Source organism: Camponotus floridanus, unplaced genomic scaffold (genome assembly GCF_003227725.1).
Source record: "Camponotus floridanus strain SB8 unplaced genomic scaffold, Cflo_v7.5 scaffold5, whole genome shotgun sequence".
Classification (NCBI taxonomy): domain Eukaryota; kingdom Metazoa; phylum Arthropoda; class Insecta; order Hymenoptera; family Formicidae; genus Camponotus; species Camponotus floridanus.
This window is the reverse complement of record NW_020229658.1, coordinates 3288550-3315077: the sequence shown is the minus strand read 5'-3', so window position 1 is coordinate 3315077 and position 26528 is coordinate 3288550. Positions and strand designations below refer to the sequence as shown.

Here is a 26528-nt window from a genome sequence, read left to right as displayed (position 1 = left end):
TACACCATCTGTTCGAACAAAGTTTCAGTTAACGGTTATACTTGGATACCAGAAAATATTGTAGAACTATCTAGCAATTAAATGACTTTGTTCGACGCCAAGGCATCTTTTAAGGTCAGATAAGAAAAATTGCCGATCGAATAATTAAGCTAAAGCTAATCAACGTCGATTTGTAACAACTCGTCTAATTCTACCTAGAAATATTTGAATTGAACTGTGAAAAGTATACGAATAAAAGCTATAAAGCTATAATATATTTTAGCTATAATATATTTTATTAAGCTTTATATTTTATATATTTTATTAAGCTTTATATTTTATATTTTATAAAGCTATAAAGCTATAATATATTTTAGCTATAATATATTTTATTATAATAAAAGTTATAATAATGCAAACGATTCCAAGAGCTTTTGTTTTTTTCTCGATGAATCGTTCTCGTGAATAATAAATTTTCCGCAATGGCGGATTTATTCTATTTCTATCTGTTTACTCAAAATTCGCATGTCCTCAACAACTTTTACATGAAAAAATCTGCCTTTATTCTGCATCGTTCGTTTCTCACTCGGCCTTTTTCGACGCGTCTGTCATCAGTCCTTCTTCTTCCTCTTCTTCTCAGCTTGGCTTCCGGCTTTTCCTTTGACAGCGCTAAGCAACGACAGCAGCAGCTTGATCAACCGGAAAAGGATGTAGATGAACACCGTGAAGACGATAATCAAAACGAGCGCGACGTCGATGAGATGATACTGGTACCAGGGTAGATCCGCGCCCTCGCTACGCGAATAAGGGTTGCCATTGCCCCGAGCGACGTACTCCGTCCACCATACCGCTGTCTCCAACGGGCTGGCAGGTCGATCACGGTAAGCTTTCGAAAGCCTCTGGGCGTTCTCACGGTAACTGAAAGCAGAAAAGATTACATCTGAGATACTTGATATCGCGCGTACATATTTTTCATCTTTCCAAGATGGAGAAAAATTATTTTCATCGCTTCATTTGCTTCTCTTCGACAAAAAGGTGTAATCAAGAAGAAGCTTCCCTTTACATATTTCCCTGTATAAAGAGAAATATATGAATTTTTAGAGAAATTTTCGGAAATCCATTTTTTTCCAACGTTCAGACATCGCGGATGAAAGCTCCAGATTGGTCGATAAATGACCAGAGATTGGTTGTTAAAATTGAGATTGACGGTTTCGGAACTCCCCGTAGGCGCATTGCGTTACATCGCGAAACGCGTATGCGTCGGCCGAACAAACGACCGCGTGCGTAATCGCCGCGAGACGCATCGCGCGCGATGCGTTGCTATTGCGGGCGGCGAGAAAATGCAAAAAAAGTTGGCGAGGACACAACGAAATATAAAAGGACAGAAACGCGGATGCGGACGCGGAAGCGGGGGAGGACGACCGAGTTGCTCGCGCAACCACCGTCGACGAAGCCGAGCAGCACACAATTTACCGATCGGTACTCTCCATTATTCGTGTTTACAGCTGCAGCCCGCGAATCAACCTGGTCCATCCCCGGCGCGCATCCCCCGCCCCTGTGCATTGCTGTATACCACCGGCGCATCCCTGATTCCCCCCGTTGCCCGCTCCCCACCCCGTTATTTGCTTCGATCAAATTCAGTTGCAGTTCCCGCGGTGGTTTTGAATTAACCATCAATTTTGTGTGTGTGGGAGCGTCTCTTCCGTTCCAAACCGTGCCTATCAGCGGCCGTTCAGCTTCAAGAATGTCACAGATAGATAGAATCTAAAAAAAGGAGAGCAGGAAGAGAGGGTGGAAAGATGTATGTATTAATTTATCATGCCGACGAAACGAATTTTGACTGGAGTTATATTAACCGGCCAAAAGTTACAAGCAAATTCTCTTTTTCGCAACGTATTGGATTAATAAATGAAAGAATGCAATTTTTTTTCCGAAAACAGCAGAGAGCTCGAGGTTGGAAATTGGAAGTCGAAAGTATGTCGCGTAAAATTTAACGCCGCATAAAACGCGTCCTATCTTCTGCACACCCCTGTGAGAATATTTTTACCATAATTGCATCTCGCGTGCTTCTTTTTTTGCATTTACAAATTATCCGCAAGTGCGCCGGACACCGAGCGCCGCATCAATATTGAATACGTAACGTTAACCACGGCTTCGCGTTACGCAACACAGCAGATGCATTTACGTATAACTGCCTGGCTCGCGCATCTGCGAATCATTCTGACAAAGTTAATCGCCTGAAAGAGCTTTCAATTCAGGATTTTTTATATGTATATTTTAGAAATTTCGCAATTTTTACATGTATATAATTTTTTAACTTTATGATTCTAAAAAAGGGAAAGAATATCATTTACATGGGACGAAAAGAGACTAAAAATTATAAAAAAATTCTATAAAATAAAATAAGATCGCAATAAAATATAATAAAAATTTTAATAGCGTAGAATAAAATGAAATTAATTTTATTAATTAACGATACGAATCTAAAATGTACAGATGTCGCTTTTATAAAATTAGTATATCATTTCTCTTATATTATATAATATCCGTTGAAACATAATATATACAACATATATGAAGCATAATATATAGTTTGATTTACTATTAAGAATGAACTAATTTTAGTCAAAAATTTCTATAAAATTATTCTATAATATTTTTATAAAATAAAATAAGATCGCAATAAAATATAATAAAAATTTTAATAACGTAGAATAAAATGGAATTAATTTTAATTAATGATATGAGTCTGAAATGTACAGATGTCGCTTTTATAAAATTAGTATATCATTTCTCTTATATTATATAATATCTGATAATATAAACATAATATATAGTTTGATTTACAATCAAGAATGAACTAAATTTAGTCAAAAATTGCCTCTTCATTCACATAATAATAGTCCTATCTACGGCATAGATAGGAAAGGAAATGTAGTTAAGCATAATTAGCGTCGAGCGACATTGTGCGAGTGATCAGAATGTTAATAGCATCGGTGATGCGGTCGAATCGCGCTGTCCCATCACCCCCTGTCGGACCGCATACTTATAACGGAAAGTAAATCGCGCCGGAGAAGGGATGGAACAGCTTACGCCATCGCGCAGTTAATACGACCCTTATCTTAAAACGGGAATCAAATTACGGCGATCTGAGTATCCCGAGGAGCTATTACAATCGGGACACGCCGTAATAGACGATAGACGGCGGAAAACGGCGGTGTTATCTTCGACCCGATTAGAAGGAAAGAGAGGATATGATTCACGAGGATCATATACACAGTGTCTAGTACGTATCTTCCCGTAATCACGACTAATTATAATAGGGTATTACATCGTTACAAATTAAAAAACTGAAGGATTAAATTTGTCTTTACATAATTTTATATGATAAATGTAATTTATTAAAAAAGAGAGAGAGATTTTATTTATATATACTCTTGGACAAGATTAATGCATAATTTTTTTTTCACTTTTTCTTTAAAATTTTTCGTTAAAATTTCGTTAAATTTTAAATATCAACTTTTAAAGAAAAAGTGAAAAAAAATTATGCGTTAATTTTGTCCAGGAGTATATATATTTCATATATTCATATATTTACCAAGCAAATTATGTTGAATAACTTTAACGCAAAATATTATTCCACAAATTCTTTTTCACAAGCATGGAAGCTAGGGAGTTGGCTGAGCGAAAATCGACACTGATCAGCGTGTCAGAGACACCCTGTACATTTCGCAGATATAATGCGAAGAATAGGGATGTGCGAGTCGGCGGGGCCGATATATGTCGTTCGTAATTGCCGAGAAGCAGTTTTTCGCGATAGATATACCGCGGCTTGTCCGAATTGTGAGAGGCCCGTTATCGGAAACCGAGCGAATTATTTAGTCAGGAAAGTCCTGAAGCAGATGTCGCGAAGTTACACTGTCATCCCGATTTCCGGAGACCGGCTCATATCTCCGGGGGATCATAATTCCTACAATATCTCGCTCGAATCTCTCTCATCGTCTACTGCTGCTGCGACGAACTTACTTTTCAACTTGTAACGTTATCACAGTGGAGCTCTTATTCTGCCATCCCCTCGTTCGCCACTCTTATAGACCGAGGTTCACGCTCACGTGCAATCCCAGATGTGAGCACGTCGTTTTGCACATTGCCACGAAGGCATCCAAAACTGATTGAAATTTTTTGGAGATTCAACTCTCCGTTTGATTTGGCGAGTTGAAAAAATTCAGGACATAAGAAAGCGTCTAAAACTATTTATCGCGTCAGTTTTGAAATTATTTAATAAGGAAAGTTCATAATAAAAATATAACGAGTAAGCTTTTCTAATTTATTTTCCAATATTAACAAAATAATTTTATTCGATTGCAAGAAGTGTATGCAACTCGCTATGCTTTCAAGCTGCGTATTCAATGGCGATGAATATGAATGTCATATTTTATCAAGCAAAACCGTGTTAACTTTTATCGATGTGAGTCGTATACCATGTGACAAATTTATCCTCTTGCATCGGACATATAACTCGCTGTTACAGCGCAGGGAAAGTAGGCGAAGTTCCCATTGCGTTGAAAATAGTTTCCCCTATAACTCCGAATTGACGTAATAGAAACTAGTCGAAATGTTACGAAGTCTCATAAGTCTTACACATTCTCATACTTTGCGTGCAAACCAGAACCGCCAGCGTGTTACAAATTACTTCTTTAGTCGATGCATTACGTTTATTAGCGCGACCGACTTTGTTTACGTCGCATCCCCTTCGCAAAGATTTAGCTTCCGACAAATATTAAATATATAAGTTACACGCGAGCAAGAGAAAATTTTTTAATACCTTCTTAACCATTCTATATGTGTCGTCGTTTACCTATTCTCAAACTTTTATTTGGGAAATTATTAAAATAAATTATTATTAAATAATTAATCACTTTTACACAATTCATAGAATTTTCTTTTTCATTTCAATATCTAATATCTGGTGTGTGGTTTTTTACAGTGCTTTTGCGATCGTTTTGTGTACATTATGCATGATAACGGGGTTAACGACCGAATGCGGCGAATTATAATTGTAACGCGGCAAGCTCTCTCGCATGGCGGTTATACGAGTGGGCCTCCTGAATACCGCGTGTTAATTATATTTATCACTCGCAGGCCGCGCGAGCAGTTGACGCGGAATTCCGTGCAGCGCATTAAATAACAGTCGTAGCGGTGCCAAACGTCAGTTGTACTTCCGGCCGATAATAATTTCCCCGTGTATGCGTTGTGTATCGCCTCGCGGCCCCGTCCGATGGATAGTATTACGAAATTACTTTTCGGCGTGTACACGACATTATTACAATGCCATCGCGTAGCCGGGGAGCGACATCGTTCATTTTCGCAATCAGTTCGCGCGCGCGCGAACAGCCCGTGAACAGCTGGCAGCGAAAACAGCAAAAACCGGCCGGCTGGATGATCGATCTTTGATTTCCGCCGGAAATACGCTGCCGAGTGATCCGATGAGATTGATTCAGTACGATATCGCCACCCCAGGAAGCAAAAGAACGATATTGCATATCTCGTTCTATAATTTTTCTAAACTTTAGCGGTTTTATGCAAATAATCGCGCGATCGTATTAATTGTGGAAATAAATGTTTCGATAGATTAAAACAAATAATTTCGATATAATTTATTCGAAAGATTTTAGTCTAATATAGAAAGATAAAATTATATAAATATATAAATATATATTATATAAATATATATTTATCCTAACTTTCTGTTTTTGTGAAACACTAATGCAGTTTAAAGTATAAAGTTAGTAATAATGTGAAAATAAAAATTATCTCATGAAGTAAAAATGGAAAATAATTTTGAAACGATTTATACAACAAAGTTTAATTCTTTAATGCTTTAAATAAATACGAAGATTATCGAGTGAAAAAAGAGGAAATTAAATTGACACGCATATAAACAATATATTAATTCTTTTGATGCATGTACAATAGCACTGTACCTGTATAGTATGTATCGTTGTAATTGTAGCAAAAGTATTGTATTTACAGTACTATTGTGTTAATATTGGTAGCACATATTCAAAAAGTATGTCTCTCAAAAAGCTTTTAATTTAACTGAAAAAGCTTCAATTTTGATACCAAATTTGACTAGTTTGAAATTAATTTTTATTCAAATTCAAAAGATTATTTTGTCAATAATAACCGCTTGAAAATAAAGGAATTGTATTTTTAAAATAAACATGCGGCTAACCATAAAATTTTATACGAAAATAAAAATTTGAGTGTATGAAAATATTCAACTTTTCGCAAAAATAATTCCATTCTGCAATTTCTTTTCTGCCGTGCATAAAAATAACACAAATCGTTTTTCGACGAGAGGGTTAACCGTTTGTGTTTTCGTTCAGCCATTCGCTTGGGTATCGATATTACTCGTGAATCGCTGTAACAGGGCGCTCTTGCAAAACACTCGCGAAAATACGCGCGTACATGACCAGCGGCGGTGCGTCGAACTAATTGAGGGACCAAAAATAGAAAAGACCGATGTGGATATGTTATTATTTTGTAACTGACGCAAACAACGCTCAAATCTGCGATTAAAATATCGTGCTAACAGCGCGAGATCTTTGACATGCACTCACATTAATTGCACGTGCATTTATATATATTGGACAAGTATTATCTTCTATAAAAATTGTGGCATCGCAAAAATTAAATAATAGACATTAAGAATTAAATATTATTGTTCAAGTAGAATATCATTATATGCTAAATCGTATAGGTTTTAATATAATTGAAATTAATAATGTGTTCGATACATTTTTAATGTGAAGAATTTTAAAAGGTATTTTAATATTTTCTTAATTAATTCTTAATTAATTAAATCTTAATATACGAGATGATCAAAATGTCAAGAAATTTTTGTAAATTTTATTGTACATATTACTAATTTCAATTTCAATCTATTTTTATTAATTCGAAATATATACATATATTTTTTGAACAAATATTGTTGCTACACATTACTATTCAAAATGCAAATTTTAGTATATTAACAATTATACATAGGAATAAAAAAGCCATTTTTCCAAACAAAAAATGAATGCACAATTAATCATTTAACGTATTGAAGGAGGAAAAATGTTTTCATACAATATTGAACCGTCCTTTCATTAGCCTCGAAACAATTAAAACAGATGTTGTGTTATCGTATTGTTAACGACAAATATTTACGATATTCTTTCGCGTTTGTTTTCCGTCAATTCACTTTAATTTTGCATGACAGATACCTACCAATTTATATCGATTGAACTATGCACCAGTAACATTCCTAGCGAATCAAATAAAACATTATATAGTATCTAAAAAATATATTCGTTTATGTATTTGATATTTATAAAATATTTATAAGATTCGCCTGCTAATTTATCACAATTAGGACTACAATAAATAATAATATTATTGTTAGTGTAAATTGGGAAAATTATCTCTTTAGAGTGTTAGAGTTAGATTCCATTGATTTTAAAGCTGCTTTATATATTATTCGTTAAAATAGTAAAAATAAGTTTCGATAATTTGTCCAAAATATACTAATGTATACAGTAATATAACTTGTCTTTATCAGACGCAAGTATTAAAATTAAAATGTATTAAAATAATTGCTAGCTACAAGAATAGTGCCGAAATTAGACGAGACTGTGTCACAGTTTAAATTTTAATCTCGCAAGGAAATATCGCAGATATTCCATCGAATATTCCGTAGCTTCGAGGACGAATGGAGAGCGAAATGAATTGCAGAAACCGAAATAAATAGAGATTTGGCTGCCGTCAGAGTGTCCAAAATTGGCGCAAAATAGGGTTAGGAACTCATAACAGATTTATAGACATTGCTATATCTCCCTTAGGTCCTTCGAGGACAAATAGATTCTTTCTGCTCAATAGCGTCTTTGGGGCGAATGGCCCGCAAGATCTCAGATTCTTTATGAATGAGATACTCATGATGAGAACCTTTTTTTGAAATAAAAGTATATCTTTTTGTTTATCGAAAAACTAAAATAATAATGAAAAAATAAATATATCGTAAATTTTGATATAAATTTTTTTACCAAATATTTTAATTGCTCTTATATATGTATTTAAAATATTATTTTTATTTCACAGAAAGAGAGAGAAAAATTTATCTTTATTATCAAAGAGACTTATTTTTATTTTCTTAAACTTTTTAAAATTAACTGTCATTACCGTGACAGAAATTATACGCGAAAATTACTTTTATAAAAATTTACTTCTACTTCTTTAAAAATTTTCTCATATCCGAATACTTGGATTTTATTTAAAATCTAAGTATACGTTATTAGATTAGTTTACATAGTATGGGTAACCAAAGCTAAGAGGGACGACGCACACTTTCTTCTTCACACGCATGCACACCATGATAACGGAGTAACTCCCCAGGCCCGAGTTCCGATCCAATTAGATTTTTAATAAAAGTTTACCCGTCTCGTCGCAAGTCACGTACCGGCGCTCGCCCCTACGGGTTGAGAAAAAGATTAACTGGTTCCCCCTTGGAGTAACCAACCTTTTGACACCGACCGAATGTCTTCCCCATCGGATTAGCCGGGTTAAAAGACTCTTTTCGCAGACTGCATCGCAGTGCGAAGCTGTCCCGTTGTTGATCGATATTATCAAACAATAATTTTGTTGACATTAATATCCCTCATATTGCGCCAATAATATCTCTTCGATGTACGTGATATGTCAGCGGAACTTTCCCTTCTTAATTTTTAACTTCTGTCATCGCACTTGAGGCTGATATTTTCTAAAAATTATTTCTGAGAAAGCGATCTATATCCCGATGTACATGTATACTTTCTTTATTGATAAATTCGTATCAATTTGTTATTTATACTTGTACTTCATTTTGTCTATCTTCGAATTGGGATGCATTTGCAGTTGAATTAACCAAGAGCCGAAAGCTCCTGATTAACGGCGGTCAGGCGATAATTGCTCGATCATTTGACCGGATCTGATCCAGCTGGCGCGTTATCGCGATTTTGATAAATAGTATAACAATACACGATCATCGGCGACCGAACGAAATCGCATCGCTGACGGTTCGTTGGCGATTCGACATGCAGTCGCCGATAATTATGATTGAACGCTAATTAATCGAGATGCTCGCGGTGCGCATAATTATCGAATTAAATGGATTGAGCTACAATAATTCTGTCGACTCATTAGATTCGTCAAGAGAATATATGTGTAATTATTTTAATCTTCAAAGGATACTTAATATATACCTGTAAAATTTGAAATTCTCAACCTCAAATGCGATGAAGGTATAATTTTTTGTAATTCAAGCTATAATTTAAGTAACCACAATCCCGATCACTCTTCTGACTCCAAGAAAATGCGCCATTGCGTCCGCTTCCTCTTCTTCTTCTTCTTGGTGTTCTCTAAACCACCCGTGGCTTGGCGACCATCATGTGCGTTGCCAATGGCGCGGCAATCTTTATCGGCGATTCATTTACCGAAGACAGCCGGTGTGTACGGATGCTCTCTTCCAAATAAGTATTTCCATTTGGAAGGCTGGGAGGGACACTTGGCAGACGTTGTGATGCATAAAAATCGAACATCGCGCTGATTCTATCCTAAATTATCACATACCGAAACTTGCAGGGATTTAAAATTTACGTGTGTCGGTTGAGTGCACACTCGGTGTTCCGGAGATTATTCGTTTCGTTCAAGTATCTATCTTTAAACATGTTGAAAGAAGTACTTAAGATATCTTAACAAAAAACTTGACGAAAGCGATTGTAAATGAGGAAATAGAAAATGCAAATAAAAATCTTATAGGGAAAAGATATATCTTTTAATCAGCAGCGAAGTTTACCGAAAGATATATTTTTAATAATTAACGTATTAACACATTATTAATTTATTTAACAGAATTTTAAAATATTCTTTCAGGCATACTAAATTAAGCACACAAAATTAAAATAAATAATATATATTAATATTTATTTATATTAATATATTAATATATATCAATATCATAATATTTCTACATATGCAAAATATATATAACTATATAAAATATATATAACTTCAAATAATTTAAAATATATTATTGCATTTAGTTGGAATTACATTTTTATTCGATTAGATTTAAGAGGAGATCAGACACTCGGTACACACACTCACATGTGCATGTACACACACACACAACAAAAAAAAAAAAAAAAAAAAAAAACACAACACACAAAAAAAAACACACAAAAAAAAAAAAAAAAAAAAAAAAAAAAAAAAAAAAAAAAAAAAAAACCAAAAAAAAAAAAAAAAAAAAAAAAAAAAAAAACAAAACACAAAACAAAAAAAAATCCATATCTTATATGATCCTCAGGACTCATCGTGATACGGGCTTAGCAAAACCAGGTACCCGAGCTACTAATTATTATTAGAACTGATAGGCAGCTTGCAATAAATTTTATTGCATTAACAACAATTACTTTCATAACTACTAACAGCATTCATGAATTGGCGTATGAATAAATCTTGAGAAAGTTCAAATTGCTATAAAAAAGAAGAAGAAAAACTCTCTATGACAATGCCATCTTCTAAATCCATGATTTAAAACGATAAAAGCTCTAAAAAAAAAAAAAAAAAAAAAAAAAAAAAAAAAAATAAATTTAATCAAAAAAATAAAAAAAACCAATATTATCGGAGCAGAGCTGCGTTAATGCGATATCATAAGTATACGAAGATAATTCCTCTATAATGATAGCCTCTATGATTCACAATATAAATTAAAATGCAATCATAAGTATCTAATACAATTTTTAAGAATGACGCGATATTGAGAAATTAAAAGTGGCATTTTAATATGTACTATAATATTATGTATAAAGAACACCAATATTTAATAATCTAAAAATGTACATTTCTAAATTAATAATCTTCATTTATAATAAATAAAATCTCAAATAATTCGAACATTTCTCAAATAATCATATTTATTGTAATGCTAATATTTCGTAATAAAATTGCAAAATTTGATTTACAATATTTTTCCACATATTATGCACTAGTTATCACGCAGGTCGCATCTCCCTATTTCTCATATTAATCTACTCGTAGCGCAGTAATCACGCGGACGTACGCCATTTCGATGCCGAGGCAGATAGTATGATTTCGCTCTCGCACGTAATCGAATGGATAAATCCGCAAGTAAAACGACGCTAATCTCTCGCAGTTCGCAGTTCTCTTCGCTTGGCGTTCATACATACATCCGGTATAATAATCCAGAAGCGAATCTATATAGAAACTAACAAAATTTAAGCTTCTCAATCTCATTTTACATGTATAAGGGAGAGTTGCTTATATCTCCTAAATTGTACTTCATTTCTTTATATCCATTTCTTTATAATTAATGAATATAAACGATACATCTAATGATAGAAATATGAAATAAATGAATAATAAGCATAATAAGAATAAATATATAGAATAATAAATAAAAATAAGAATAAATAAATATAAACGATACACATCTAGTGATAAAAATATGACATAAATGAATAATAAGAAATATAAATAAAAAATTCTCAAATTTCATTTTATTTTATACATGTTACATATAAACATGTAAACATGTAAACATGTTACATATAAACATGTATACATGTAAACATTTAAAAATACAATTGGTGTAACTTGATCAGTTTGTTTGATAATAATTTGACAATGCAGTTTTATTTTGTATTTTTTGAAAAGTAGATTTATTGTAGAATAGTTTATATTCATTTTATGTATATATTGCATTTCTAAAAGTCGTTAAATCGATATTTATAAACTGATGTTTTTTTAAGTGGAACCACTACAAATTATTGGTTCAAATTGAAAGAGTATCAAAAATATATAATCAAAAATTTATTATTGTTTCGATTGTTATATACATACGTATATAAATATGTTAATTATTATTTATGTTGAATACTTTCTTCCTTATTTATTATTAATAAAATGTGATTTAATAAATATATTTAATTTATGGGACATTAAATTTAATATTAATATGTTATTTCTAAAATATGTTATTTCTTAATTATTATATGTTGAAAGTTTTTTATTTTTTTGATTTTTGATATGTATAAATATGTATTAGTAAATAATTTCTTTTTTTCTCACCTATATTTTTTTATTTCCGTTTAAAAATTTACTATTTTTAAAAAAGGATTTGATAACTATTATTTTAAAAATCGATAAGTACGATTTAGAAGACCGATTGCTTATAAATCGTAGTATTTTCATACATATATCATTTATGTCATAAAAATATTTATAACAGAAATTAATTTAATTTTGATATATAAAGTAAAATATTTTGAATAATATAAGCACAAATTTCTCTATAAAATAATTATAAAAATATTTCTTTATTTTATATTATGCAGCAGCTTACAAAACATTTCTTAAAAAGCATTTATTATATTTTTATAATAAATCGAGTTAAAGAAACGTGATTTTTTAGCTTCTCAAAAGAGTTAACATCCGCCTTCACTAGTGATTCACGGATTAAACCCGCGCAATCTTTTATCAAAAATGTGGCAAAGAGCAAAGGATAAAGAACGCAAGTCTCGATATAGATCGGAAATGAATATGCCTTTAGAAGATGAAATCCGCACAATCTTTCAACGGAGACGAAAAAAGAGGAAAAAAAAGATGAATATCTTTCGAAGATAAAACTCGCATGATCTTATCGTCGAAATAAAGGAAGAAAGCAAGCCCTGAAAGTACAAAGGGAAAATGAATGCCCTTTGAAGCCGCCCACGCGAATGCGGTGAACGTATTTGAGAGCAGATCGAATTAGGCGTTATATCGAACGTGTTCGATGTAACCACTAATTTTATTACCCACGCCTATGAAAGCACGCTTTAGAACTCGTAATTCATTGTAAAAGATCCCATTGAATAATTTTCTTTAAAAGAACATATGTGTGTGAGTTGCATGTACTTGTCTTCATCTACTTTAACAATTCAATGAATTCTGCAATCTTCTTTACATCGCATCTATGTTTGAGTAGATCTTTTATACGAGAAAATGACGTATTTTAATAATAATAATATTAATGTCAAAAATGATATTTTGCAAAGAGGACGCATGCTAATTTAATGAATTTAATGTTTATGTTGATTAATGCACATTGAAGATTCATATTTTAACACAATATGTTCTGAGAGCCCGTAAATCAGTTAAAACGCTGCTGGATGTAACTCACGCGAACATGCTCGTTCGACATAAAATCACCAGTACAATCCCAGAGCGAGAGAGAGAGAGGGGGGGGGAGGAAGAGAGAGGGATGTTCGGCGATGTGCAGCTTGTTCGGAACCCGTGTTCGGCACGGTAATAACGGGGTTACCGAATTACGGCCGTAGCAGCATATGGAATTTCGTCAGGACCGCGCGAAATCATTTCGATCAAGCAATTACGCCACACAATGTCCGCTAAACAACCGCGGGTGTGCTATTATTTGCGAGGGGGGATGCGTCCCCCCTTTTTCTCTTTCTCTCTCTCTCTCTATCTAACTATCTATCTATGTATCTATATTCATCTATCTATCTACCTCTCGTACATCGCAAAGTTTGCGATGCGTTTTCGTCGGAATTCTATGAGATTATTGACGTTAAATATATGGTTAATTATAAATCGGAAAGCCGAACAATTATTGGTCTTACTCTCGAAATTTTTATAAATTTTTGAGAAATTTTACGTGATTTGCGCTTATAAAAATTATATTATTAATAATGGGACAAAGAATATAAGAAATAAGAATATAAAAATATAAGAAATATGTTTTGAGATATGTTTTAATTAGATACATTTTGAATATGGAATATATAATGTATATAAAACATTACACAAATTATTGTTCAATGAAACAAGGTCAGATTGCATGGTAAAAGAAAAAATTTGAGATAGACAACGATGAAACGAATGAATTTTGATGCGTGTCACAAATTTGTCGCGAGTCTCTGAACGCGCGTTCTGGCAGTATTGCGCGCACCATGGTGGTTCGATATAGGATATTATTTGTCGAATATAAAATTTCTATGGTATTTCAAAAAGAAAAACAGAGAAAATTACTGATTCCATGTACGGCAGGCATCACAGGAGAAGATTCTTGATGTTCCGTATATAACGTGAAATTCTCGCCGCAAAATATTTTACATATGAAATGACACTGTCTTCCTTTCTCTTTCTCTCTCTTTATAAATCGATATCGTTGTTGTGATCTTGCGAAAGAAAAAATTAATTATCGAGATTCGGATAATTGCGAACACGAACGCAATGTACATACATGATTCGCAATCGTGTTCAAGAAGAAGAAAAATATTTTGAATACAAATTTCTAACACGTGTTACATCTGTAAAAATCATGTTGCAGTTTTTAGTACAGTAGAATCATCTAATAAATTGATTTAAATAAAAAATCTAATAAATTAATTTAAATAAAAAATCTAAATAGAATATATCATACAGGATATTTAAAAAATATTGTTATATAAAAACAGTTCTTTCATTAAAATAATCTCATTCGAACGAAGGAATGCTGTATAAATATGTGCAATATTTTCGCAACTTTACAGTAGAAAAATCAATACGCAAACACTTGTTCTCTTTTAATACTTATTCTGTTTGTTTCATGTTTTTAATCGACTTAAGTTCATATATAGTTTTTATGTCTTCCAATTTAAGGGGAAAAAATAAAATTTATTATTTTAAGTTCGCTAGATTTAGTGTCAGGCGATTAAACAACATCTAACTCAACGATAATGCGAAATACATTTAGGATTAAATAACAAGATACACGAGTCGCAGGTGTCTACTGTCCAGGATATTCCGCAATCGCACCGGGAGTTGTACATCGGAAATAACGTGTATGTACTGGTAATATAAAATTATTTAAACAACGCAGCGTCGCGCATTGCCAATGTTTCCTCTTCGTTGTCACAACTAGACGACCGATATAATTACGGATATACGCGCGATCAAGTGGGTATTCGATATTCCAACAAATTCGCGAAACAGACATGAATACAAATCGGCTGGCAGGGACAGGCAAAAATAAACATATCACGTGAAATAATGGAGGAAAATGAACGAGCGGTGCGTTGATGGCATTAGTAACGCGAAATTATCGGCTAACGTGTCTGCAATCATCGTTTAATCGATTTCATTTGAATTCATTCTTACAATTATGATGGTTCTGAGGAATTTGTTTGCTTATATCTTTTTATTATCAGGCCGAAATAAAATGAATTAATTAGGCGATTAGACAATAAATGTGCATTAAGCTTTATCAAGATAAATAATTATATTTGACAGATGCAAATATACGCTGTTATATATACTGTCAATAGGATAATAGTGTATATTAAATCGTACAATTTTAATGATAGATTCTTTAATGAATTTGCAATATAGCCCGATTATTGGAAACATATGAAAATTAGTGAAGCAATCCTTAATGATCAGACATTTAGCATTGGCAGTTAAACCGACTGACTTTGCATAATCTCATATAATCTGCAGTAATATTAACAGTTTGTAGTAATATATTTTAATGAGAGAGATAATAATGTGTATATTATTACTGAATGTATTATGTGATCAAAAGATTACACATTTAATATGAATGTATGTGTAAGCCACGTTCTTGTAACGCTGGTCATCGCTTATCAACACGCGACATTTCTTTCTCTGACATTTGTCTGCGAACACATTATCTCGACTTTATTACAGAATGATGTTATATAAAAAAAAGGATTATACTATCAAGGGAGGATCGCGATGGCGATCCAGACATGTGAGCGAAAAATTATTAGTCCCGGTCATTACGTAAAATAATGAATACGGCGAAACCGGGCGGTATCTCTCTTCTTTCTCTGTCTCTCTCTTTCTCTCTGTCCCTCAGTAGCGCTACTGATATTCACGCAGACGTTTTAACATCGCGTGAGCCACCCCAATTGTCGAACGCAACAACGTTACATGCATGAGTAATGTAAAATTGTCGAGCGACTTGAAAGCGCCGCTCTCGTCCTCGCTTTTCGTTTCGCGCCGCCTTAATTGCCGCTCGATGTTGATTTATGAGTGTTGCCTCTCCGACTCGACAAGTAAGCACATTTTCTTTCGATACTATCGAAGTACTGGATATAATACTGGATATCGGTGTGATTGCACATTTCGTTGAAATCTTTTTAATCAAGCCTTATGGATATCCCTTGAATAAAATTCTAGGGCAATAATATGTAATATATAATTATATTATATAATAATAATTATAATAATAATAATAATTATATAATAATAATTATATTATATATTATATATATAATTATATTATATATATAATATAAAAAAATAATTATAAATAATAATAATAATATAAAAAATAATTATATATAATATATAATAATTATATATATTGAAATATATAATGTACAATATAATATATGATATATGATTATCAAAACAAGTATTACTTTCATAATATTGAGACATCGATACCAACATCAATGTGATAAAGAATAAATAAAGAAGATAAGAGATAAAGAATAAATCACAATAATCCTATAATATCAGTGTGATAAGATAGCATTAATTTTTATATGATATTGATATTTTATTACAATTTTTAAGATTGATGTTTAATACTTCATTATTAGATAGTTGTCAATATGTCTGATTCAATATTCTTGGAAATAAGTAAATAGGCTGTAAATAAGCTGGATTTTAACGCGCATATTTTTATATTCAGAATTGCATTATGCGCGTAAACAAGTGAGTTGTATCGCGCGCAGATTTATATCCTCGAACAATAGTGAACATTTCCCGTTTTTTCCATATTTCTATTCATCTATTTTTTCCCTAAAAAACATTTCCAGTTTTAAATTAGTTATATTGAAAAATGCCGAAATTTAAAGTTTATTAAAATTTAAAATATTTCACGCGCAAACATTTAAAAAATGTTACAATAAACAAATGGGACGTTTAATTTTATCTAAAAATATTTAAAATATCCAGAAGTGTATTAATCCAAAATTTATTAAATAAATTAATTATGTCGAATATCGCACTTATATTTAGAAAGACTAATCGTAGACTAATTCCACACAAATATTATCACTATTCTTTCAAGATACTTTCCACGCAGTGTCCGCGAGAATCTTGATCAAAAAGCAGTTATCGGAGTACAACGTTACTCCTGGAGGTAACGTATCCACGCGTTTTCACAAGTGATAAATATAATCAGCAAGATCTTAAGACCGTATTACAGTAATACGCTCCCGAGTACGGCTTACGACTTCTCGAAAGAGCCATGACCCGTGCCAGCGCCATGTAACTTCGACTTCTCCTTTGCCCTTTACGTCTCACTCCTCTGCAAATGCAGGGGACGCGAAGTGGCTGTTCAATCCCCGAAGATCACTGCGTGTGATTGTGCTTATAAGCCAACTTGGGCTACGGTCTGCAGTAGTACAACGATAGTGATATGTTTTGCCACAATAATGTAATTTTGTATTATATCAAAAAGATATACGAAATCATCATTTTGCTTGTGAAATATTCTTAGTTTTAATAAATATCATCATTTTGCTTGTGAAATATCTTAATTTTTTCAAGAAAAGCAATCTCAAGTAAATATGCGAGATATTTTTATTTTGTAATATCAAAATTATGAAAATTATGAAAAAGATAAACATGTTATTTTCTTGACAAAAATTCTTTTGATTATTTTATACCAACAAGAATTTTAAAATAATTTTTATATGGCATAGAAGTAAAAGCAATTGTTATACTAAATATTATAGCACATTGCAAATTTCACCAAAGTATTTTAATTTTAAAATTAGGATGTCCTAAAATTATCATAATACATAAATTCATAAGCGATGTTTCTTGCAAAGATGACAAGTCTTTATATCTTTTAAAAACAAGCTTAAAATACTAAAAAGAAGATTGCAAGTAGATTAAGACAAACTAACGTCAAACTTGCCAAGAATTCTTCGGAAATTGCACTGAGAAACTCTATCGAAGAAAAGCTTATACACGAAATTAATGAATGGTCGAAGCCAGGTTAAAGTCGGTAAAAATTTTTCTTGGACTTTTCCTCACACACATATATATCTCAGATCTACTAAATTTCCAAACAATCGCAGACCGATTTTCCTAAACTTTACCGTCGATTCTTATTTGAATTTCAAATTTGGCCTAACTCTGCTAAATTAGGATCAATATTCCGAACATAATCAGCACAACTATTTTTTTCAATTTTGTGGAAAGAAAGATAGGACAGACGTAAAATCGCAACAGACTTTTCTTTTCTAAGTTTTTCGGTTAACTTATGATTCTATCGGAAAGAACGAGTTTCGACACGATGGCCAACTAGACTAACCCCACGCAACCATAACGTATGAGGGGTTGAATATGTGTATCGCGAAATACGAGACTAGTCCCTTAACATCACTTTCACTCTCTCTCTCTCTCTCTCTCTCTCTTTCTCTTTCTCTTTGCCTTACTACTTCTTCTCACGAAGTACGAAAGTACTTTGGACCCATAATCAAATTCGACTCCAAACTACCCCCATTCACAAGGGTAAAGCTCGCGCGATAACTCGCAGGCGTTACTTAAGCGCACTGTACCGGGTGGCGCGTGCGCGCGCACACATATACACACACGTTCGCGCATATACATCTTGCTCTACCTAACTTAATGCGCACGCACATACAGAAACACACGTATACACGTACGCACACCGCAAGCCATGGGAATAGTATGTACTTAGGAGCAAGCTGGCACGTAAGGGCGGCGGTAGTCAAAGTTTCGGCAGTTTGTAAGGAGGTAAGGCACCTTCAGCCTCTCCCCGCTTTCGCCCTTTCCCTTCTTCCGTGTCCACCCTCCTGCCTATCCTCAGACTCTCTTTCTTTCTGTCCCGTTCTCTCTTTCCGTGTACTTCTTCTTTGGTTACGGCTGAGGGATAACATAGTACGGCTTCGTTGTCGAGTTAGCCCGACACCCCTCGTCCCAGTCTCTCCCCTCTTTCTCTTCCTCCCGTAGCTCCTTTCGTTTTGCAGTCATCCCTCTCATTCTCTGTCCCCGTTACCGACCTCACCTCGTCTATTTTATTGCCCTGTTGTTCTCGTTCTTACTCCTTCTCGCGAGCAAGTAACCCTTTCGCTCGACGAGTTCTACTTCCAACGACCTAACATCTCCCAATCTCCTCCTTCTTCCCGCTGCCGCTATCCTTCCGACATTTCCGCCTTTGCTCACCCACGGCTCTCTTCCGGATTTATTCGAGAGGCAAAATGTGCTAGGGACTCTTATTCTTTGCGGAAGCAAGAAAGAGAAATAGAGAGTAGAAAGGAGGGATGAAGGAGAGAGGAAAGGGAACTCTTTCTGTTGGAGGCACAAACGAGAACTGTGCGGGTCCTACGAGTACTTCGGCGCACCTGCTCGCTCGTAAGAGATGTAATGGTCGACAAAGGTAGACCAAGAAGCTGGCGGGAAAGAGTGGGGAGAGAGAAAAAAAAAGAAAAACCGCTTCGCGGAAAACGAGAAAATGCGGCGTCGCGTAACAACCCTTTCTTCCGGCTGGGCGAATGGCCGAGACGAAATAATTGGACACACTCGGTATCGTTAATTTATTTCCCCGAGAAGAGAGTCTGCGCTATGCTTTCCAACTTCTAAGCTACTGATAATGCACTCGTGATTCGTTTATCTAAAATCGAGAGCAACTTCTTTGAATTACGATGGACTTTCACTTTGGATATATAAAGTCTCGTAGACTTTCCATACTTTATCTTGTCCGTAAATTTCACGATAAATTATGAAATAATTTGTCTTTAACAAAATTATAAAGATACTTATAATTTTTCAGTTATATTAAATCGTGACAAAAGAAAATTTAATAAAAGAATATATAAAGAAAACATTCTTATTGTTATACAAAAAGTCATTACAAATAATAAAAAATGGAAAGAAAGAGATAGAATTTAATTAAAATTTTTTGATGAAAAAAATGTATCAATTTTAAATTTTCCAAAAATCTACCTCTAAAACATTTTACGATAAATCCAAAACTCCATATCAACTAAGGGATCGAATAATCACGTGCGTAACAATTCTCTCGCAACTTCAATTAATTGACCTCCTCCACAAATAACCCGCATATTTAAACAAATCGTGGAAAATCGCGCTCTATCGATTTACTCCGTTCATTATTACATCGGTTTGGCGAACTATTTTGTAAGTTGGTGTAAAATGTAAATATTCCAATCCGCGAATTGTGCTCTCCCATCAAACATTTACTTTTTGCCGAATACCGTTCCACCGTTAATTAATTTCTTTCATTATCGTGACTGTATCATGTAGCTTTCTATTATTTTAACTGCCATGCGAAACGAGTGTCACTGTAACGCAAAATTATAACATTAAAACCACGCTCACCTTTTCACAAAATGTCCTACATTTTCCACAATGTCTCTTGTATTTATTTAATAATATATTTCGCAATACAATTTCAAAATAACAATGTCATTGCATCTTTATACAAGTAACCTATATCTCTCTACATATGTATGAAAGAGGAGGATTTATCTATAAAAATTTATTAATTAATTAAAAAATGAGCAAAACATAAAAAGAAAGCAAATATTATTTTATTTATATTTTAGAAGAAACTATATTTATTATACTTCATTGATGAATCTATCAAAAGTATGCATATGCGTTATTAAATTATGCAGGATTTATTGAAATAAACCGTGCAGCATATGCACACACACACATTTTTAATGACAGAAGAGGACAAAGAGAACAGAAGAGATCGTTTGTAGAAAAGCTGTCGCAATTTTACTATAATATATGTCCCATACTCGTAAATGCGTACCACAATAATTATCACATTATGGATCCGTGTGACAACGGCATCATTGGCGAAAATGATGTTAACGCTTTCAAACTGTTCGATAATTCGGTATTCTCTTCGCTCATATAATATCGCATTCGAATAATTGCATCGTATTTTCTAAAACAATGCGGATTCACTATAGCGTGTGTACGGCATGACGCACATCTGATCCATTTCAATAATCATTTTCGCATTGTCGACATGTGAAACATTGAAATGCATGTCCAGTTAGAATCGCTGTATAAATTAGAAACTGTCTTCCACGTGGACATTAAAATGGAAATTCAAATTTTAATCTTGATAAGTACAAAAAAATTTAAATAATTTTTGAACATATCAATAATTGAAAGTATTTTAAAGGAATAATTTACATGCAAAAAAGACATTTAGATAAGATAATATATAACATGAAAACTTAAATTTTAAATATTCATTAAAACGCTACGTTCAAAGTAATCAGTTTAAATGATATCTTCCATGATAAATAAATTAATAAAAATTTTTATAATTAACATTCTCTATAGGGTGTTTCTTAATAAGTGCGAAAAATTTTAGGAGATGATTCTTTGTCGAAAATTAAGGGAGAGGTTTTTCATATAAACATTTCTCCCTGTAGAGTTACACTTCTCCAAAAATGGGGATAAAAATTAGATTTTTATTTTTTTTCTCAAATTTGGAACAGTTAAAGAAATGAAATTAGGTGGATATTTTCTACTAGTAAAAAGGTTATTTATTAATATTTTTTTCAGTCTCCCGTATTGTGATAAAGGGATGAAACTAGCAACCCCTGTTTTTATTAGAACTTTTTAAAACTCTCCTTAATTTTCGATAAAGAATTATCTCCTAAAATTTTTCGTACTTATTAAGAAAGCCTCTGTATATCTCCTTCGTATTTTTTTTCCATTACAGTATCTCTCTACAGAAAATACATATTTTATTATAATTTTCTTCTATATTCATAATCCCAACAGATAGAAATACAAAAGACAAAGGATTATAGCTTAGAGGATCATCTTTTAGAGGCCGAGTGGATAAATTCGTGTCTGCGGATGGTATTATAATGAAACTGGAATCACGCGCGCGTGTATATATATATGTATATATGTATATATATATATATATATATATATATGTATATCGCCCAACTTTAGCGAATCCTTAGCTAAAGGTCCAAGGCGCGCTAGCTCGTAAATCCGACGACATCGTGATTACACCGACGTTAAGGAGTGTCGTACGACGCGAAAACGAGCAGCCGAGCGCAACAATTTCATATCCGCTTTGATTTATTAAGCTGGCTTTATCTCGCTCGACCGGATTATTCGCGCGTCACTGTAGTTTGTATCGCGCACAAAGAATTTGCGTATCGATTGTCATGATATTAGATATGTTTTAGCATTGCAATGGCAAATTCGTTATCTCGAATTTTACATTTGCAGACGTAACTGTGACTGATACTTTGATAAATTCATCATCACAGCTTTAATTAATTTCGTATCGTTCATAAATTACGATGACAGGAGGAGATCTTAATATTTATACATGATAGAACATTTTTTAATTGCGATAATATATAAGGTGGATAATTAAATTTTACTTGATAATCGTTAATATAAATGGGATACCTTGGAATTAATTTTTGCATAAATGCATTACGTAAAAGAGAATGAAAGAACGTAATTTCCTTATAAACTCACGATTGTTGGCAATTTCCAGGGTAATTAGCGGTTCGCGAATTTTTGCATGATGATATACACGGGCGCTGCCTCGTTTCGCTAAATTAAACGTACCATATTTCATAACGATTTCACGACGAGAATTCGCAAGAGTATCGTAAAAAACGATTGCTACTGGTAAACTATGGGACATCGTAAATAATAATCGACGGTATCAACGATGATTAGTTTCGTAATTTTCTACAACCACTTCACTGTCTACGCCATTGATAGTCTGCAATTGATAAATGAATAGGCATTTATATTTATTACGTAATGTGGAATAACTCTATATTCAGATCAAGAAATACTTAGTCATGCAGTAGGGAATTCTGAATAAGATAGAAGGAGAATTGTAACAAGATTGTATTGATTTTTGACCCTTATCTCATTAACTACGTTATAAATAGAGTTAAGTTTTTGTTGGAGTTCAGTTTTTCTCTTTCTCTTTAACACTCTAACAATTAACAATAGATTTCTATGAATAATTTAAATATAATTTTCATTAAATTGAAAATGTCAAATTGAACATATTAATCATTTGTAAACATGTTTAATATTTTCTTTAATAATATATAGCATAAATAGGAAAAATACAACAGTTTTGGAAAAAAACAGTTTCTTTGGAAATCTAACATTTTGCTGCTCGAGTTAAAACTACTGTAAATACCACATATGCATTCATAAATATTATGTACTCTATCATTCTTTGACGCATTTCATAAAATGCAAATTGTATGTTAAAGGAAAAAAATAGAAATAGCATGTTTGTATTATCATAATTGCAAATGCAAATTATGATAATACAAATCAGCGCTATTAGAATTACAAAGACAGACGAATAGAAGTTTTACAGAAAAATATAATCACAAATGCCAGTTTTTAAATTGCATACATGTTCTGCTTCTATATTGCGGTATATTTAGCTTTGAAAATTGCTTTTTGCGAGATACTACGTTTTGAAATTAGAGAAATGTTGAATAAGATACGGAAGTAAAATAAAATAGCGTGAAAATTTGCATTAAAATATATATTCATTAAAAGAAACTAACAATTAAATCAAAATGCTAATTTTTTTTATAATAAAGTTGGAAACTTTCAAAGTAAATAAATATCTCAAAAAAATTAAAATTAAAAATTAAAACAATTAGAATATCAAAAATAATCATTTAATTTTTTCATGTTTAATGTGCATTTAACTCATAAACATTTATTCTTTATCCTTTTAGAATGATAATCCAATCGTTAATCAAAGGACCTCGCACATTTTATACGAAAAAAGTGGCTTCGGTCAAATTAGCTCAAATTGAAATATGTTCTAGTTTAAGTGGTGTTGATCAAAAGTTTCCTGGGGCGAAAAGCCCAAAAGTCAGAAGTATAAAAGATGTAAAAGTGGCACACATTATATATGTATTTTTTTTCAAACATTTATATATCAATTTAACTTATATATTCAAAAACAGATGCTTTTTAAACTTCAATATTATTTACTTCAAATCATCATATCTTTTATACTTTTGATTTTCGGCTACTTTTGACTTTTTATCCAAGGAAACAGTTTTGATCAGCACCATCTAAACTACAATATATTTCAATTTCAGCCAATTTGACCGAAGCCACTTTTTTCATATAAAATGTGCGAGGTCCTTTCGTCTGGATCCTTTACAAGATAGAAAATTGCCATTGTTATATAAAATTCTTAAGAAGTTAGTTATGTCGAATAAACAAAGTATCAAATAAATATAGCGTCCCTCGTTTTACCCCACGGGACACCTTCCGGTTACCCTCCGTTCACCGATCTTTCGCATTCGACACCCTTGAGTATACTATGGAGAGTGGTTATAGTGGTTATAGTTCGCGGCTGGTTCGGTAACGAGGGCGCGTGCGGTTAACAAGTTGACCGTACTTGGCTAGAGCGAGATGGACACGAGAGAAAGAGGATGAGTTGGGGAGGCAGCGTTGAATAATGTAAAATTTCATTTCAGTCTCGCCTCGTCGTCGTCATCGACGGCGCGCCGTTGATTCGGTGCCCCCGTGAAACATTTAATGCTCGCGAAATTTCCCATGCGATTTCCCATGCCGGATGCGCACGCGCGCGCGAGCGAGCGTGAGGTGAGGTAGCTGTGTTCGCTCGCTCGCTTGTTCGTTGATCGACGAAGAAGAAAAGAATTAAGGGGGAGGGCGAACAGTAGACCGGAGAACCATCCGGGGAACACGTTCGCTCTTTCCGCGATTCGTGCCTCGAATTTGCAACGAGAACTGGAGTGACGGTGTGCCGAAAGAGAGGAAAAAAAATTACCTGCCGGAGGGCTACGCCAAGAGTGCTGGATACACCGTGCCCTCCGTTCACTTTTCTCCCTTTTGTTCCTCCCAACACTGTCTATCTTCTTGGAGAACGAACGAGACAGCGGGATACAGCGTCACATAAAAAGAAAGGGATGCCAATGAAGGGGATTGAAAACCCGAAGAGAGAGGGAGAGAGGGAGAGAGAAAAAGAGAAATGGACGAGAAAAGAGAATAGAGAAGGGGGTTGAAACGTCAGTGAGCCGCGCTACGGATTAACGAGGCGCCTCGGCTGCGCGCAACGACGATGCACTTGCCGGATATCCGGTATATCCGGACGGTTCGTGAGATATTCAACGGAGCGAATATCCGCACAGATTATACGATTCTCCTTTTTTTTCAGTGTGATCCTTTTCCGTTCCGCCACGACATCTCACGCGTGAGAAATTTTAACGTAATCAATATCAGTGGCATGGGAATTAGCTGTAATAAGTAACCTTGCGCCGGAAATATGTCGACGAAATTTTAAAAAGTCCGCGTTCATTGGATATGTCTAGCGAAGGAGTTAATCTTGAATTTGCTCCGAATAAAATAATAATCGCAAATTTAAATTGTTAATTTTGCGACGATTTTATCCTCGGTTTTGTCGACCGTAAGAAGATTTATCGCGAAATAGATTTTCGCGAATTTATATCTTGCCAAAATGTGTAGAATATTTATGTTAAATATAAATATATTTTATATATATTATATATATTATATATAAACATTTTTTTTAAAGGAAATTTGTTTTATTAACCTTTTTTTCTCTAACATATATCTATGTACGTGTTTATATGAGACAAAAAATTAATAACAAATTTCTCATTTTACGATTGAAAAAAAACTGAACAGAACAACGTACCTGGTATCATTAAAACAAGCGTCCAAAGCATGTCTCAAAGATTGTTCGTTCAAATCATAGAATGAAAGAACTATCCCGGCACCTCTGTTCCTCACTGCAGCCGAATTGTGGAACTGATCACCAAATATCGGCATCAAAATCATCGGCAATCCTACGTAGACAGCTTCCGAGATTCCAAGAAGTCCACCGTGACCTAAGTAACACTTGATATTTGGATGATCTGGAAATATATAATAAGACAGTAATTATATATTAATATTAAAATCTGTCAATATTAATTATTAATTATAACAAACAAATTAAGATGTTACAAAAGAGAGATATTCTAAATAGATCAGTTGAAAAATAACCTCAGAGAAGACAAGAAGACAAATTTTGATAAAAAAAAAGCATCCAAAAAATATAAGGTTAGAGTGAATGAAAAAAAAATGAAAATAATTAATCTTGTTTATTGCCTTTGATCAATTTAAGCGTTGTTTTAATTTAATAGCAATACTATTGGTATTTTAGCGGACTGTGTAATAGCTTTTTCAACGACATAGTAAACAACGGTTCAATTTACAAAGCCAATGGCGAGTACAAAATATTCAAATCGCAATTTGCACTAAAAATGTCAGGATTACAGAGAGCCGCGCGTAACGCACGTAACGGACTGTTACAAATGACTCTGACCCTAAATGGAATTGCCAAGAGCACGTAATCT

General features: G+C 33.3%; 1 protein-coding gene across 3 annotated transcripts in view; it reads right to left on the bottom strand.

Moving 5' to 3' along the window:
- Positions 1 to 409: 409 nt before the first annotated feature.
- Positions 410 to 26528, bottom strand: part of LOC105258008 (UDP-glucuronosyltransferase 2A3) — a 51659-nt gene continuing 25540 nt past the window's right edge. For all 3 annotated transcript variants that reach the window (XM_025412274.1, XM_025412275.1, XM_011268994.2), the window contains 2 exons: positions 25826 to 26045; positions 410 to 897 (listed from right to left, as the gene is read on the bottom strand). In XM_025412274.1, coding sequence (XP_025268059.1) covers positions 591 to 897; positions 25826 to 26045 — 527 coding nt within the window. In that variant the 3' untranslated portion in view covers positions 410 to 590. The remainder of the gene's footprint in view (positions 898 to 25825; positions 26046 to 26528) is intronic.